The sequence below is a fragment of the Mobula birostris genome, chromosome 7, assembly GCF_030028105.1.
Source record: "Mobula birostris isolate sMobBir1 chromosome 7, sMobBir1.hap1, whole genome shotgun sequence".
Classification (NCBI taxonomy): Eukaryota; Metazoa; Chordata; class Chondrichthyes; order Myliobatiformes; family Myliobatidae; genus Mobula; species Mobula birostris.
Genome location: NC_092376.1, coordinates 67,127,780 through 67,145,118, shown reverse-complemented (window position 1 = coordinate 67,145,118; position 17,339 = coordinate 67,127,780). Strand labels below are relative to the sequence as shown.

At 39.1% G+C, this 17,339-nt stretch overlaps 1 protein-coding gene across 1 annotated transcript in view; it reads right to left on the bottom strand.

The window, feature by feature from the left end:
* Positions 1-17,339, bottom strand: part of tmem135 (transmembrane protein 135) — a 435,985-nt gene that overhangs the window by 38,722 nt on the left and 379,924 nt on the right. The window contains exons 7-8 of the mRNA XM_072263361.1: positions 10,511-10,552; positions 8,302-8,460 (exon numbers count right to left, since the gene is read on the bottom strand). Coding sequence (XP_072119462.1) covers positions 8,302-8,460; positions 10,511-10,552 — 201 coding nt within the window. The remainder of the gene's footprint in view (positions 1-8,301; positions 8,461-10,510; positions 10,553-17,339) is intronic.

Sequence of the window (17,339 nt, the reverse complement as noted above, 5' to 3'; positions counted from 1 at the left end):
ATGTCAATGATTTGGATAACGGAATTGATGGCTTTGTGGCCAAGTTTGTGGATGATACAAAGATAGGTAGAGGGCAGGTAGTGTTGAGAAAGCAGAGTCTGTAAAAGTACTTAGACAGATTGGGAGAATGGTCAAAGAAGTAGCAGATGGGATGAAGTGTAATTAAGTGTATGGTCATAGACTTTAGTAAAAGGAATAAAGGCATAGACTATTTTCTAAATGAGGAGGAAATTCAAAAATCAAAGGTACAAAGGGACATGGGAATCCTTGTGCAGAATTCCTAAAGATTAATTCAGATGTTGAGTTAGTGGTAGGAAAACATATGCAAGAGAGCTAGAACATAAAGATCAGGACGCAATACTAAGGCTTTATCAGACTGCACTTGTGAGCAGCTTTGGCTCCCTTATCTAAGAAAAGATGTCCTGGCATTGGAGATATTCCAGAGGAAGTTCACCAGAATTATTCCGAGAATGAAAAGGTTAACACGTGACGAGCATTTGATGCCTATGGTCCAGTGTTCGCCAGAGTTTAGAAGAATAAGGGAGGAATCTCATTGAAACCTCTCAAATATTGAAAGGCATGTATAAAGTGGATGCGGAAAGGACGTTTCCCATAGACTGAGAATCTAGGACCAGAATAGAAGGACATCCATTTATTACAGAGGTGAGGAGGAGGAATTTCTTTAGCCGGAGGTGATGAATCTGTGGAATTTATTGGTACATCCGGCTGTGGAGGCTAGGTCATTGGGTATATTTAAAATAAAGATTGATAGGTTTTAGATTAGTCAGGGTGTCAAAGGTTAGGAGGAGAAGTCAAGAGGATGGGGTTGAGAAGGATAATAAATAAGCAATGATGGAATGGTCAAGCAGATTCAATGGACCAAATGGTCTGACTGCATTCCTGTATCTTAAGGTCGTTTGGTCAGCCTGGTTTTACAAAAATAGCCTCACATTGGGAGGGATGGAAGTAAAATATTTTGCCTCTCCTCCTCACCTCCTTAGCAAAAATAGACAACAGCCATCTCTTACCTTCCTAACAGATGTCCCAATCCTATCTAAGACATCCCAGATGCAAGCTCGTCAAACGTATGAAAAACTAAACAGATAAGTTCTTGAACCTGTCTGATCCACTGTGTAACTTGATATAACTCTCTTTAAAAATTTCCTGTGAGCAGATGGCATAGGTTTAAATTAAGAGGCAAGCTGTATAAAAGGATACAAGGAAAACACTGCCTTGGGGGTGGTGGAGCAAAAATTATGACAGCATATTTTTTATATATAAAATGAGCAGTTAAATTGCTGAGGCATAGATGGCTGCAGAAATAGTAAACCAGAATAGTATGGATGGGTACTTGACAGTTGTTATACCAACAGGTGTGTTGTGTGTTGAGTGACTATAAGTTTCTTATCATTCCAAATATTCTTAGTTAATTAAATTAATGATAACTAACATCTGAGACATGTGAGAAGCCAGATTGAACGTTTAATATACCACAGAGGAACTGAGTGCTTACAACTATGGTGTTAGAACCAGAAATTTAATAATTTCATTGGCATTGAGTCTTACCAGGCTTTGAACATCATGAACACAACTGGGTAAAATAACAACAAAACTAAAGTCAAAATTAAAAACAAGATTCATTATTCATTAATTTGAACTTCCATTTAATGTTGATAGTGTCTTTTGGCTAAATATACTGCGAGACTGAAGGATTGATCATTCATATACAATACTTTTTAATCAGGGCTCAGGCAAAATTTTCTACAATGCCTTCAAGAAGTATTCAGCCCCCCCAAGTATTTTCACATTTTAACATCTCATTTTCTAAATTTTAAATATATTGAAGTAGGATTTTTGAGCTAATCTACTAATCTTCACATCAAAAGAAAAAAATCCAAAACCTGTCAACAATTTACTAAAAATTAGAAACCAAAATTGAGGCTGAAAAAGTATTTATCATTCATTTAATTACTATGTTAACTTTCCTCAGATGCAATATCCTATTACCTTATCAACTCACCCAATTTGTTGAAGTAGAAAATTGTAGGATCACTCATTTTCAATGAATTGATAAGAATAAATATTCCCCCTCTCTGTAAGGTCCAACAGTTTGGTAGATTTTCAACAGACCAAAGCAAAATGAAGACAAAGGAGCATTGAAGACAAGTCAGGGAAATGATAATATAGATCTGGGGAAGGGTACAAGACCATCTCAAAGGCACTAAACATACCTCGGAACTCAGAGCAGTCAATCATGGAAAAAGTGTAAAAAATATGAAACCACAGCCATAATGCCTAGGTCAGGCCACCTCTCTAAACCTTGTCATCGGAGAAGAATAGCATTTTTAAGCGAGGCCTCTGTGACGTCAACAGTCACTCTGAGTGAGCGTCAGAAGTCAGTGACTGCACCTGGAGATGAACTTCATGGCTCTACAATCTCTAAAGCAGGGGTTGACAACCTGGAGTCCATGGACCTGTTAATTAATAGTTATAGGTCTGTGGCATAAAAAAGTTGGGAACCCCTTCTCTAAAAAAAGTATATTCTTGACTACAGCTCTGCCTTTAATACCATCATTCCAAATAAACTGATTCCTAAGCTCTGGAACCTGGGCCTTAGCACTCAGATCTGCAGCTGGATCTTCAACTTCCTCACAGACAGGACCCAGGCTGTAAAAATAGGGGACAAGCTCTCCTCTACAATCACTCTGAGCACCGGTGCCCCACAAGGCTGTGTACTCAGCCCCCTGCTGTACTCACTGTACACCCATGATTGTGTAGCCAAGTTTCCATCAAACTCAATATATAAGTTTGCTGATGACACAACAATTGTAGGCCGTATCTCCGGTAATGATGAGTTTGAGTACAGAGAGGAAATTAAGAACCTGGTGGCATGGTGCGAAGACAATAACCTAACCCTCAATGTCAGCAAGACGAAGGAATTGGTTGTTGACTTCAGAAGGGGTAGTGGTCCGCACGACCCGATTTACATCGGTGGTGCGCAAGTGGAACAGGTCAAAAGCTTTAAGTTCCTCGGAGTCAATATCACAAATGACCTGACTTGGTCCAACCAAGCAGAGTTCACTGCCAAGAAGGCCCACCAGCGCCTTTACTTCCTGAGAAAGCTAAAGAAATTTGGCCTGTCCCCTAAAACCCTCACAAATTTTTATAGATGCACCGTAGAAAGCATTCTTCTAGGGTGCATCACAACCTGGTATGGAAGTTGTCCTGTCCAAGACCGAAAGAAGCTGCAGAAGATCGTGAACATGGCGCAGCAAATCACAGAAACCAATCTTCCGTCCGTGGACTCACTTTACACCGCACGCTGTCGGAGCAGTGCTGCCAGGATAATTAAGGGCACGACCCACCCGGCCAACAGATTTTTTGTCCCTCTTCCCTCCAGGAGAATGTTCAGGAGCTTGAAGACTCGTACGGCCAGATTTGGGAACAGCTTCTTTCCAACTGTGATAAGACTCCTGAACAGATCCTGACCCAGATCTAGGCCGTACCCTCCAAATAGCTGGACCTGTCTCTCGGTTTTTTTGCACTACCTTACTTCCCATTTTTCTATTTTCTATTTATGATTTATAATCTAAATCTTTAATATCTACTAATTTTAACTATTTTTAATATTTAATATTTGTAATCCAGGGAGTGTGAAGCGCAGATTCAAATATTGCTGTGATGATTGTACTTTCTAGTACTAATTGTTTGGCGACAATAAAGTATAAAGTACTTTGCAATGCATCACATCACTTACAAGAGACTGCCAAGCTATAGAAGTAGTTCTTCTTCTGGTCGGATGAGACTAAAAGAGGAACTTTTTGACCTCAGCACCTAGTGGTATGTGTGGCATAAATCTAATACTGTGAATCACAAAGGTAATACCATCCCTGCTGTAAAGTATGATGGAGGCAGCACTGTACTAAGGGGATGCTTTCCAGCAGCATGGACAGGAAATCTAGTCAGGATTGATAGGAAGATGAATGCTGCTAAATACAGAGAGATGCTGGATAAAAACCTGCTAGCCTCTGCCAGAAAGCTTAAATAGGGGAGGAAGTTCATCGTTCAGCAGGACAGCGACCCAAAGCACACTGTCAGGACAGCCATAGAGTGGTTTCAACTGAAGAAAACTGGTGTATTTGAGTGGCTCAGTCAGAGTCCTGACCTTAACCCAATCAAATATTTCAGGCAAAACCTCAAGACTGCTGTGTACCACAGCTCCCCAACTAACCTGACACAGCTAGAGTAATTTTGCAAGGAGAAATGGGCAAATCTTGCTCCATCAAATTGAGCAAACCTAATAGAGACTTATCCTTAGCTGCAAGAGGTGGATTCACTTAAGTACTGTGTAAAGGGGGATCAATACTTTTGATGTGCAGACAGTTCAGTTTTTGAATTTTTAAGTTTTCCATGTTTTACAATTTTCCCTGTTTTTCTGGGCTCTACTGTGGGAAAAAAAAGAGCATGGGATTCACAAATAAAAATTCTCAGTTAAAGTGATCAAAATCCCTAGCTGTGATCATTATTTATGTGAACAAAGGGTTGGGGGATGAATACATTTTAAAGGCACTTTGAAGGAACATTTCAATGTTCCTTGGCTTTAATATCAAATGATATTCAAAATTAATTGAACAGTTTTGCTTCAAAGAATTTGCTTTTGCAACTTTGACCTATATTCAAGATTTTTTTTAATTTCAGTCAATCCATGGCTGAAACAGAGTGAGTGGACACACTGCCTGTTACCAGGCTATTGAAGGAACTGGAAAGAGAAATTATAATTTTGCAGTTTTGTTCATTTTTTTCCCTGTTCCTCCCCATGTTCCTTATTCTGGGTAAGTCTTCAGATGGGAAACTACGTGAAGCAGGAATTAAATCTGATATCAACACACATCCCCTCATTTTATTTGAATCTTGAATATTTAAGTAGCAGAGGCACAGTCACTAAACCTATACAAGATTGCTATTCTGGTAAGTATATTGTATTTGTTCTTCCTACTTAAGCAAAATCAGTCTCCTTCTGGTCAATCCACTTCCGCAATTGTTCACTAAAACAATTTTAGGATAAAGCAGGTCTGAGGCCCAAAAATTCTTAACTACTTCCTTTTTGCATTTAAGACTTAAGTTCAAATACAAGCCAAATGCTGTGAAGTGAGCCTGGATGTTCTTAACATGGTTTCTGATGGGTGTGCTGCACAACACAAATCTGCCAGTACTTTCTGCAACCTTTTTCTCCCCAAATCATGAATGTCTTTTAGGGATGGAAATGAGATTATATGCAATGCAAAAAAATTTGCAACAGTAACACATGCAAAATGTCAGAAAACATTTATGGAAATGAATAGTTGACATTTCGGGCCTAAACCCTTCTTTAGAACTGGAAAGGAAGGGGGAAACACCAGAATAAAAATGTGAATGGAGGGGGAAGGAGAATAGCTAGTAGATGATAGGTGAAGCAAGGTGGGAGGGAAAGGTAAGGGGCTGGAGAAGAAGGAATCTGATACGAGAGAAGAGTGGATCATCGGAAAAAGGAAAGGAGGAGGGGCACCATTGGGAGGCAAAAGGCAGGTGAGAAGAGGTAAGAGGTCAGAATGGGGAACAAAAGAAGAGGAAATAAGGAGGGAATTTTTTAGTGAAAGGAGAAATAGATATTCATGTCATCAAGTTGGAGGCTACCCAGAAGGAGTACAAGGAGTTGCTCTTCCACCCCGAGGGTGGCCTTATCGTGACACAAGAGGAGGCCACAGACCAACATGTTGAAATGGATATGGGAATGGGAAAACGTTTGTCCACTAGAATGTTCTGCTTTAGACAGATGGACCCAAGGTGCTTGACGATGTGGTCCGCCAATTTATAACGAGTCTCACCAATGTAGAGGAGGCCACATCAGGAGCACCGGACACAATATATGACCCAAGCAGATTCGCAGGTGAAGTGCTGCCTCACCTGCAAGGTCTGTTTGGGCCCCTGAATGGAGATACAAGAGGAGATAAATGGGCAGATGTAGCACTTAGGCCAGTTGCAGGGATAAGTGCTGGGAGAGAGATTAATGGGGAGAGGTGACAAGAGGAACTCTATCACTGTTAAAGCAGCAGGAAGATGGCGTAAGCACCAATGTCCAGGAAATGGAGGAGATGGAAGTGAGGGCAGCATCAATAGTGGAGGAAGGGAAACCCCATTCTTTGAAGGAGCAGGATACCTCTGATGTCCTGGAAAGGAAAACCTCATCCTAGGAACAAATGTGGCAGAGACGAAGGAACTAAGAAAAGAGAATAGCATTTTTCCAGGAGACAGGGTGGGAAGTGGTATAGTCAAGATAGCCATGGGAATCAGTAGACTTATAACAGACGTCAGTCAATGGTTTGTCTCCAAAGATGGAGACAGAGAGATCAAGAAAGGGGAAGGAGGTGTCAGAAATGAACCAAGTGAATTTAAAGGGCAGGGTGGAAGTTGGAAGCAAAGTTGATGAAATTGTTGAGCTCATCATGGGTTGAGTTCACATTTCAATAAGTATGATGTGCTCCAAGATGGAGCTTAAGGGATTGTCTTTGATGTAAATAACCCAGTAAGTGATCTCAATTAATAGTGGAGGACAAGCTAATGCCGAAAATCCATGCTTTTCCTTTAAAGTAGCCTTACAAAGAAACACATTGAGCATGAATTTAAAATACAAATGGAAGGATATTTAGTTAGCCTTCATTCTTCAGCACTTTTAAAAATTCTTTTTGCATGATTGATAGCATATTTTTGAATTTTAAAAATGTGTTTGCCCATGAAAATCTTTCATTGGGATAACTAATTGAAACTGATTGTAATGGAAAGTAAAGTATCCTTATAGTGTAGATGTTAATGGGTACATGAAAATATAAAAGGACAGAAATTAAAATGCAGCATGCAGCATGTGATGACAGATTTGTACAAGAAAGATATAAACCTTTGACACTTGGAAAGCTGGTGTTCGAGTTTGAACTAGTTCAAGGATAAAAATAGTCCTCGTCTGATCTGTCGAAAAGTTCTACATTCCCATCTAATGCATGTCAGTAACCTTCTAAAACTATGAAAGAAAAAGAATAAACTGTTAAGAGAATCCCATTGTCAATCATTGTAAAGTCAATTTAGCGACTCTGGCATTATATTAATCTCAAACTTTGGTCTTCTCAGATGATACCTAACCTGCATTTTTTTGCATTATCTGTTTTAATTTCAGATTTTCCAGCACCTGCAGTGTTTTGCTTTATAATTTATGAAAGAGACTGTTAGCCTATAGGTACTTGATTTCCCAGGCAATAACTGGTTCTGAGAACTCATTAACTTGCCTCCTGGCAGATGCACTGACATGATTGGCCATGCATGCCTGTGTTACCATGCAGTTTAAAGATTCAGGGCAACAATCAGAAATTTATCTCAAATTACATGTTTCTCACAAAGCTATTTCAAAGTTCTTGTCAATTTTCCATGTAACATCCCTACTCAATAAATAATGTGACAATAACATTTTATTAAATATTATAATGGATATTCTTTAGGAAAACCCATTTCTTTTGCTTATCAAATTAAATATAAAGTTTCCATTATTAATCCAATTACCAAGATGAAAAGCATTCTGTCAATAATAACCATGAGCGATTTAAATATTTTAGCTCATGTTGCTTTTGTGTGTAACTTGCTTTTCTCCCATTGTTATATTGAACCACTTGCATTCTTCACATTTTGAACCCCTTTATATTCTTAAAGAAAATGAGAGTGGAAATTTCATGAATAAAAATGCATGGTTTTTCAAAGAATGCTCATTAGTTTAATTACTTAAAACCCAAGTACATCAAATAGCTAACAAAAAAGATACAAAGAGCCCATTTTACTAGACTACAAGAACCCCACCCTCTCAATTGTACAATTTCCCATACAATCAATGTAACTCTACCTAAAGTTAAAAAAAGAGTAACTTATCCCTTCCTAAATATTACATACTGGATTTCTCGCAAAATGACAGCAAGGTAGTTTGGTATATAGATATACACGAGCAAAAATAAATCATATTCTCCTCACAGAAGACAGAATATTGATACAATATGAAACTTCCTCGGATTTGTTGAGGTACCCAATACATCAATGCAATCGAATAAATGGACACATCTTAGGTTCTCACTTCACATTCTGGAAAAATTTGTTCTCAGAATGTGAAACCTAATATTTGGGTATTGGTTATCGAGATACTGCCTGTCCTTTTTTTAATCTATTACACCGCAAAGCTGTTAGTCAACAAAAAAAACATACAAAAATATATAAGTGAACTTATTTTCTTACATTCTGTCAATAAATTGTCCAGTCAATGTTATCAGAGATTTCTTGGTTTTCTTGGTCCGATCTTCTACTAGCTGGTGCTCAGTAACATGACGACTCGTACTAGGATTTCGGTGCTCCACAACTGAATGTGTTGGAATTTCTTCCTTTCCAACAATAAATCTAACAGATATAAATGAATTTAAACATGAAATAAGATGCAAGCAAATAGCATCATATTTTAAATGGTTTTACTATTTAAATTTATTACTCATTACATTCTTTAGAAAATAAAACTCAGAAAATTACTGTTTCATTATTGAAATTTAAGTGTAAAATTTCTTGATAGATTTCCAAACAAATTCATCTACACTTGCACCAAATATTAAAGGACTTGACTCAATTAGCTGATCTTAGTCAGGACGGCAATTGTACAATAAATTATCATTTTGATGCCTGTAATGTAAGCAGAGATTGCAATCATACAAACTTCCAGCTCAAGATTCCTATGTAGAGAACCAACGGAACTTGAACATTGAATGATTCAACACTCAATGATTTCAAAACAACATTCTCATGTTCACCATCAAATTTCTGAATGGTTCATGAACTCATCAATTTTATATCATCTTAGTTTTATAATTTATAATAATTGTAATGTCTTTGCACTGTACATCTGCTGCAAAACAACATTCATGTCATATAAGTCAATGACAATTAATCTTATCCTGAAGAGTGGATAATCTTGCCACACTCTATGCCAAGCCTTTCAAGTTGAGAATCATTTATTTGAGGTACAGGAAGATTGCTGGCAGGTTCAGGATTTTCTCTCAGCATGAAACAGCACAACCGGTTGTGGAAGAAAAAAATAAAATACATTTTTTAAAACACAGAAAAATAAAGATATAAACAAATAGTGATAATGTAAAAAATTGTACCAGACCATCTAAAGATTTTTCAAAACTCAAAGTACACTGGAAACATTGTGCTAATCACATTAGGATTTGTGGATAGTGGTATTAATCGTGCGTGGCTGGATTTTGTGGCAAAAGTGGTGTGTATATACATCCTTCTGTTTGGCTGATGATACAACAGTGCCTGCTATCAGCCTACTCAATTGTAAATACGAATTACATTAGTGCAAGTCTATATTTGAAATTAGTATCACCCGAGAACCAAAATGCAGTCACGGATTTACAGTAACAACTTATGTTCTAAAGAACTTATTGCTCTAAAGAATATATAATTTTTGTGTTCTTTAATGAAGATTGGTTCAGTGTTGCTTATTTAGGTATCATTTGCTTGCCAAAAGTCACAAAATAAATTCATAATAAAATGCTTTAAGATTGATACCGGTTTCCAATTTATAACTCCTCCTATCCTTCCATAATTGTTAGTTAGTGAAGTTTACTTGTCAACAGCAACTATTATTTTCCTTCACTGTCTGATAACACTCAAATAATGTCACAGCAAATTTATTCCTTATGGAAACTCCAATAAGATCTTGTGTCAGCTGAGAGGTCTATTTTGTTTTAGTCCTACTGATTTATCACTGGGAAGTTTTTTTGAGACATTGCCATCCAGTTCACCTTTAAAAATGGTGATTATAGTCAATCTCTGTCCCTTTATTAGGGAGAGAGAGAGGTTGTGGTTTATTAAATTGTCAGGTAAACGATTTGTTTTTTTTTTACTGGAGATCATGGTCTTTACTGGGGGCTTTGCTACTGCTTGCTTGGTGGGTGAAGGCTGCTGATGCTTTTTTGTGAAAGAGGGGGAGGGTCAATGCTTTGCTGCTGCTTGTGCATGGGGGTGGAGTGGGGGGGACTTTGGGGTTCGAACATTTTTACTGTCACTCATTCTTTGGGGCACTCTTCTGTTCTCGAGGATGTCTGCGAAGAAGAAAGATTCTAGGTTGTATGTTGTATATATTCTGTGATATTAATTTGAACTATTGAATTGTGGGCAGGAATTTTTGCTGTCGGAAGTCAGCATTCAAAACAACTAGCTACAACCAAGGATGTAAGTTTTGGCAATGGCACAATAGTCTCACCAATACAGAAACTACCAGTCATATATGCCTTGAAATAAAATTTCACCATGATTTAACGTATGATATCAGCAGGTTAACAGAGTCTTAAGGTCACATTATAAAAATGCTCATGATGTCTGGCTACATTTGAAACTCTCTTAAAACAGGTAAGAAACAAGCAAATATTTATATCATTATACTTACTTAAGTGCAGAGAAAGCAAATCCTTTGAGGCCATCTTTGCACCTGGAAAACAAACGCCATAATACATAAATGTTCACAGAAGCCCAATGATGCTGTGACTTCAGTCTTCGAGACCAACGTGAGAGCATCCTTCAGGAGAGTGAACCAATGGAAAGTATCCGGCCCAGTCGGGATACCTGGTCGAGTACTAAAGACATGTGCTGATCAACTGGCTGGAGTGTTCACCAATATCTTTAACCTCTCGCTTCAGCAGCCTGAGGTACTCACTTGCTTCAAGCAAGCTTCAAATATACCAGTGCCTAAGAAGAACGTGGTAACCTCCCTCAATGACTATGGTCCTGTAGCACTTACATCCACTATGATGAAGTGCTTTGAGAGTTTGCTGGTGAAATATATCAACTTCTGCCTGAGAAGCGATTCGGATCATCTCCAATCCTACCATCACAACACATCAACAGCAGATGCCATTTCACTGGCTCATCACTCAATCCTGCAACACCTGGAAACAAAGATGCATACATCAAGATGCTCTTCACTGACTCTTCACAGGTGCATCACAAGGTTGTGTGTTTAGCTCTCTACGCTGCATGTTTAAACTTATGACTGTGCGGCTAAGCACTACAATGGCAAACTTAAATATGACAACACCACTGTTGTTCGCTGAATAGAAGGTGGATGAATCAGCATATAAGTGGGAGATTGAAAATCTGGCTGAGTGGTGCCACAATGATAACCACTCACTCAATGTCAGCAATACCAAGAAGATAATTACTGACTTCAGGAGGCGGAAACCAGAGGCCCATGAGCCAGTCCTCATCAGAGAATCAGCAGTGGAGAGGGTCAGCAACGATGTTATAATTTCAGAGGATCTGTCCTGGGTCCAGCACACAAGTACCATCACAAAGAAAGCACGGCAACGCCTCTACTTTCTCAGAACTTTGCAAAGATTCGGCATGTCACCGAAAACTTTGACAAACTTCTATAGATGTGTGGTGGAAGATATATTGACTGGTTGCTTTATGGTATGGTATGCCCATGTATGAAAGAGCCTACAAAACTGATGGATATGGCCCAGTCCATCACAGGTAAAGCCCACCCCACCACTAAGCCCATCTACACGGAGTGCTGTCACAGGAAAGAAGCATCAAGGACCCCCACCATCCAGGCATGCTCTCTTCTCGCTGCTGCCATCAGGAAGGTGGTACAGGAGCCGCAAGACCTGCACCACTCAGGAAGAGTTATTACCCCTCAACCATTAGGTTCCTGAATCAGAGGGGATAACTTCACTCACTCTATCACTGAACTGTTTCCACAACCTACGGACTTACTTTCAAGAACTCTTCATCTCATGTTCTCGATATTTATTGCATATTTATTATTATCTTCTCTTTATTTCTGTATTTGCAGTTTATTTTGGATTTTTTTGCACATTGGTTGTTGTCCACCCTGTGAGTGTGGAATTTCATTGATTCTACTGTGAATCTTGTAGTTAATGTGATTATCCGCAAGAAAGTGAATCTCAGAGTTGTATACGGTGACATATATACCCTTTGATAGGAAAATTACTATGAACTTTGAACTACAGTTCCAGAAAATCTACATAAAGTACCAATATCTGACAGTTTTGGGCTCTGTATCTAAGAAAGGGGGTTTTGCATTGGATAAGATCCAGAGGAGGTTTACCAGAATGATCCCGAGATAAAAGGGTTCACGGAGAGGGGCATCTGATGGCTCTGTGGCATGTTTGCAGATGATACAAAGATGGGTGGAGGGGCAGGTAGTGTTGAGGAAGCAAGAAGTCTGCAGAAGGACTGAGACAGATTGGGAGAATGGGCAAAGAAGTGGCAGATGGAAAATAGTGTAGGAAAGTGCATTGTAAAGGGAATAACAAAGTAGAATACTTTCTAAAGGGGGATAAAATTTAAAAAATCAGAACTGCAGAATGAATTGGGAGTCCTTGTGCAGGACTCCTAAAGGATAACTTGCAGTTTGAGTCAGTGGTAAGAAAGGCAAATGCAAAGTTAGCATTCATTTCGAGAAGATTAGAATACAAGAGCAAAGATGTAATGTTGAGGATTAGTCAGACTGCACTTGGAGTATCGTGAGCAGTTTTGAGCCCCTTGTCTAAGAGAGTCCAGGGGATGTTTATGAGAATGATTCTGAGAATGAAAGGGTTAACATATAAGGAGCATTTAATGGCTCTGAACCTCTCCTCACTGGAATTTAGAAGAATGAGGGGTGACCTCATTGAAACCTGTCAGATATTGTAAGGCCTAGATAGACTGAATTTGGACAGGATGTTTTGTACAGTGGAGTCTAGGACCAGAGGGCATAGCCTCATAATGGAGAAGCGTCCATTTAGAAGAGAAATAAGGAAGAATTTCTTTAGCCAGAGGGTGGTGAATCTGTGGAATTCATTGACACGGATGGTTGTTTGGCCAAGTCATTGAGTTATATTTAAAGCAAGGTTGATAGCTTCTTCATCAGTCAGGGCATCAAAAGTTACAGGAAGAAGGTAGCAGAATGGGGTTGAGAAGGAAAATAAATCAGCTAGCGGAGCAGACTCAATGAGCTAAATGGTCTAATTCTGCTCCTATGTCTGTGGTCTTTACACAATACTAAAACACAGAAAACACACAATGTAGTTTCACAGGATCCTTTCATTCTCAATCTAACAACAACACATTGAGAGTTAAAGGGCAAAAGTTTAGGGATAACATGAGGGGGAACTTCTTTACTCAGAGAGTGGTAGCTGTGTGGAATGAGCTTCCAGCAGAGGTGGTTGAGGCAGGTTCGATGTTGTCGTTTAAAGTTAAATTGGACAGCTATATGGATAGGAATGGAGGGTTATGGGCTGAGTGCAGGTCGGTTGGACTAGGTGAAAGTAAGAGTTTGGCACGGACTAGAAGGGCCGAGATGGCCTGTTTCCGTGCTGTAATTGTTATATGGTTATATCCTTCTTTTCTCATACAAATGTTAATTCAGCAATACCTTACATGTGTCAATGCATGATGCTAACCTGATGGTACTAGGTTCCACATTATCACTCCTTGGCTAAAGATTCTTCTGAATTCCCTGCTGGATTTATTGTTGACACATTTATAGCTCTTAGTTGGGTTACAAGTAAAAACATCCCTGTCTAGTCTATCAAGGCATTTAATAACCTAAAGGCCTCTTACTAGAAATAGTACTGATAATTACAGTTCAATATCTGATTTGAGGATAAGAAGTTGAGCCAGAGGGCAAAGCTGGAATACTTAATACAGTAAGCACTCTCTATCAACTTTTAACAAGGAAAAGAATGCTGCCAAAATGGAGAAAATGGATGGAGTGAAAACTGATCTCACAAGAAAGATTGACCATGCTTAAAGAAATTCACCAGTACTGGCTGGAAAGCATTCCAGGTTACAAAAGGAGTTGTGGTGTCTTGCTGCAATCTTCTAAACCTCTAAATTACAGAGCACTCAGGGGAAGACTTCACTTCATTAGGAATGGCATGAATGCTAAATGGCATTCTTCTCTTTTGAATCATTCTATATATGTATCTAATTCCAGATACCTTAAAATCATTTTCTTTGGTACTTTTGGTCCTGAATTTAAGAACTTCATGTGGTATGTCAATATGTTGAATTGGTTCACTATTATTGTCATTATTATCTCAGTTTATTTCTGGCCACTTTTTCTCATTTATGGTGCATTTTTCTTTCAAATCTTGCTAATCAATTACTACACATGGCCCTCTAGAATGCTGCTGACTTGAGAGAGATTAAATGTTTGTTTCCAACAATAGTTCAGTAGGTCAGAATTCAGTTTTTGAAAAATAAAACTATATCTCAACATATGCACTGCAGTTTCAAAGAAATACCACCTCTCCACCCCCAAATCTATTATGAAACAAAATGGGTTAGAACTTTCAAATCAAAGTTACATGTTAGTAGAAAAGTGGTATTAGGTAAATTGAAGGGATTAAAGGCAGATAAATCCCCAGGGCCAGATGGTCTGCATCCCAGAGTGCTTAAGGAAGTAGCCCAAGAAATAGTGGATGCATTAGTGATAATTTTTCCAAAACTCGTTAGATTCTGGACTAGTTCCTGAGGATTGGAGGGTGGCTAATGTAATCCCACTTTTTAAAAAAGGAGGGAGAGAGAAACCGGGGAATTATAGACCGGTTAGCCTAACGTCGGTGGTGGGGAAACTGCTGGAGTCAGTTATCAAAGATGTGATAACAGCACATTTGGAAAGCGGTGAAATCATCAGACAAAGTCAGCATGGATTTGTGAAAGGAAAATCATGTCTGACGTATCTCAGAATTTTTTGAGGATGTAACTAGTAGAGTGGATAGGGGAGAACCAGTGGATGTGGTATATTTGGATTTTCAAAAGGCTTTCGACAAGGTCCCACACAGGAGATTAGCGTGCAAACTTAAAGCACACTGTATTAGGGGTAAGGTATTGATGTGGATAGAGAATTGGTTAGCAGACAGGAAGCAAAAAGTGGGAATAAACGGGACCTTTTCAGAATGGCAGGCAGTGACTAGTGGGGTACCGCAAGGCTCAGTGCTGGGACCCCAGTTGTTTACAATATACATTAATGACTTGGATGAGGGAATTAAATGCAGCATCTCCAAGTTTGCGGATGACACGAAGCTGGGCGGCAGTGTTAGCTGTGAGGAGGATGCTAAGAGGATGCAGGGTGACTTGGATAGGTTGGGTGAGTGGGCAAATTCATGGCAGATGCAATTTAATGTGGATAAATGTGAAGTTATCCACTTTGGTGGCAAAAATAGGAAAACAGATTATTATCTGAATGGTGGCCGATTAGGAAAAGGGGAGGTGCAACGAGACCTGGGTGTCATTATACACCAGTCATTAAAAGTGGGCATGCAGGTACAGCAGGCGGTGAAAAAGGTGAATGGTATGCTGGCATTTATAGCGAGAGGATTCGAGTACAGGAGCAGGGAGGTACTACTGCAGTTGTACAAGGCCTTGGTGAGACCACACCTGGAGTATTGTGTGCAGTTTTGGTCCCCTAATCTGAGGAAAGACATCCTTGCCATAGAGGGAGTACAACGAGAGGTTCACCAGATTGATTCCTGGGATGGCAGGACTTTCATATGAAGAAAGACTGGATGAACTGGGCTTGTACTCGTTGGAATTTAGAAGATTGAGGGGGGATCTGATTGAAACGTATAAAATCCTAAAGGGATTGGACAGGCTAGATGCAGGAAAATTGTTCCCGATGTTGGGGAAGTTCAGAACAAGGGGTCACAGTTTGAGGATAAAGGGGAAGCCTTTTAGGACTGAGATTAGGAAAAACTTCTTCACACAGAGAGTGGTGAATCTGTGGAATTCTCTGCCACAGGAAACAGTTGAGGCCAGTTCATTGGCTATATTTAAGAGGGAGTTAGATATGGCCCTTGTGGCTACGGGGATCAAGGGGTATGGAGGGAAGGCTGGTGCAGGGTTCTGAGTTGGATGATCAGCCATGATCATAATAAATGGTGGTGCAGGCTCGAAGGGCCGAATGGCCTACTCCTGCACCTATTTTCTATGTTTCTATGTAAAGTTGCTGGTGAACGCAGCAGGCCAGGCAGCATCTCTAGGAAGAGGTTCAGTCGACGTTTCAGGCCGAGACCCTTTGTCAGGACTAACTAAAGGAAGAGCTAGTAAGAGATTTGAAAGTGGGAGGGGTAGGGGGAGATCCAAAATGATAGGAGAAGGGGGAGGAATGGAGGCAAGAGCTGGACAGGTGATTGGCAAAAGGATATGAGAGGATCATGGGACAGGAGGCCCAGGGAGAACATCAAAGTTGCTGGTGAACACAGCAGGCCAGGCAACTTTGATGTGTGTTGCTTGAATTTCCAGCATCTGCAGAATTCCTCGTGTTAGAATTTTCAAATTTTTTCTCACTTACGAAAAGGATAACAACACTTACTTATTGAGCTGAAAACACTGACTACCAAATTTAGATCTTTAAAATTCCCCAACTACCTGTAAATTCTGATATACCGCCTGAACTTAATGGATAATAGCAACTAACTGTATTCTCTGTACACATTCTTTATGCTCTAGAAGTTACCTTGGCCATACTCAGCAAGCCAGTCTTCCTATCCAACATGATCATATTGCTAGAAAAGGCTGAAAGTTCCTCTGAAAATCTCTGACAGCCAACAAAGCCATCTATCAGCTTTGCCAGATGCCATTCAAGTTGAATGCTTTTATAGCATTTCTGACTGTCTTTCATATTTAAAAGTATTTACCATTAGAAAAAACTAAAACTAATAACTACATTTAAAACTATTTTTGGAAGTTATTAACTACAATATTTAAATATTTTTCAAAAGTTTACATAGGCTATTTACTTATTTACCCACAGCCATAATTTTGTTAAGTATGTTGCTGGAGAAAGAACAAAGGATTGGGTAAGAGAAAAACTTCCCCCCAAATTGCTGAAAACATTAAATTACCCCCATTTAACATTTACAAAATTAAAGCTGGATTTGATCTAATTAATCTTTTTAAAAAATGTAATTAGTTAATCTATCCAGATGTACAGAGATGTAATATTCCTCTGAGTCAAAAGGCATTTATGATGTCAAAGATAACAAATTCAGCATTTACAATATAAAGGAGGCTTTGTACATTTTCCGAGGGGAAGCATGAATGGCAAGTAGAAACTATCAGGTAGAAACAGCCGATTCAATTCAAGACCATTTCTATCAGATGGTTCACTGCAGATGGAATAGAATTGTAACAAATTTAAACTTATGTTTTAATGTCCTTCATAAAACAAAAGAACACAAAAAAATTAACATGAATTTGAAAGAATT